An 881-nucleotide genomic window follows, 5' to 3' on the forward strand; every position below is an offset into this window, starting at 1 on the left:
TCCACGAATTTCTAAAGAAATCTAAAAGAACCAAGAGATCAGACTTGTTAATGTGGGATCTAATTTTAAAGCACAAGGTGGGATCCAATTTTGAAACACGTGGATAAAGGACAGATTTCTTTGCCTTTGTAAAATTGAAGATATTCACTGTAAATTTATTTAAATAACCTGGATATAAAACTGTGTCTTTCTTCTGTATTTAAAAAAAAAAAATAAATCCCAGGTCAATACTTGGTGTTTTAAAAAAAAAGGAATGCAAAGTTATTTAAGGTATTTATTCTGGTTTAATTTCCCAAAATTCAACTTAAAAGCTTGCTAAGAGAAAGGAAGCCTTACCTCTACTTTTTCCAGCTGTTTCTTTACATTGGAAATAAAAGTTTCCCAGGAATCAATCTGTGACTTCAACAAAGGTGCTGCTGAAGCTGAGCTGCTGAAATATTGAAGATTTGCAGTTAAATTCCACCATTCTCATTATTTTTCTTTAAGACCAGTGGTGTCTGTACAAGTTTCTCCCTCACCAACTAATCACTAAGTTCAAGATTTTAAGGGATTTCGGGTCAAAAAGTTAAATTCTTGGTGTTCAAATTCCATCCAATCCCAGAAGTGAACTCCTCCCATGGAATTTAGGATTTTGCAGCAACATAAGGACAGGGAAAGGGAATTTAATGACTTAAATTTAAGGTGCCATCAAGGGCTAAATCAGGTCCTTGTAAGGAAGAAAACAACCTTGGCTGCCCAGTATTTTCTGTTCACACTTCAGTTCTTTCCCAGGGAAAACTGGGAATAACTGGAATGTTCCCAGGTGCCTGATCTTCCCCAGCTGAGACAGAAAACAGGGATAAGGATGAGCCTCAAAGACCAGCTGAATTTTGGTTGGGGCA

The 881-nt window shown here is 36.4% G+C and overlaps 1 protein-coding gene across 1 annotated transcript in view; it reads right to left on the reverse strand.

The window, feature by feature from the left end:
• Nucleotides 1–881, reverse strand: part of TTC3 (tetratricopeptide repeat domain 3) — a 50,353-nt gene that overhangs the window by 5,146 nt on the left and 44,326 nt on the right. The window contains exons 36-37 of the mRNA XM_029964946.1: nucleotides 789–804; nucleotides 337–467 (exon numbers count right to left, since the gene is read on the reverse strand). Coding sequence (XP_029820806.1) covers nucleotides 337–467; nucleotides 789–804 — 147 coding nt within the window. The remainder of the gene's footprint in view (nucleotides 1–336; nucleotides 468–788; nucleotides 805–881) is intronic.

The sequence above is a fragment of the Manacus vitellinus genome, unplaced genomic scaffold (genome assembly GCF_001715985.3).
Source record: "Manacus vitellinus isolate BGI_N305 unplaced genomic scaffold, ASM171598v3 scaffold_86_pilon, whole genome shotgun sequence".
In the NCBI taxonomy this organism is placed as follows: Eukaryota; Metazoa; Chordata; class Aves; order Passeriformes; family Pipridae; genus Manacus; species Manacus vitellinus.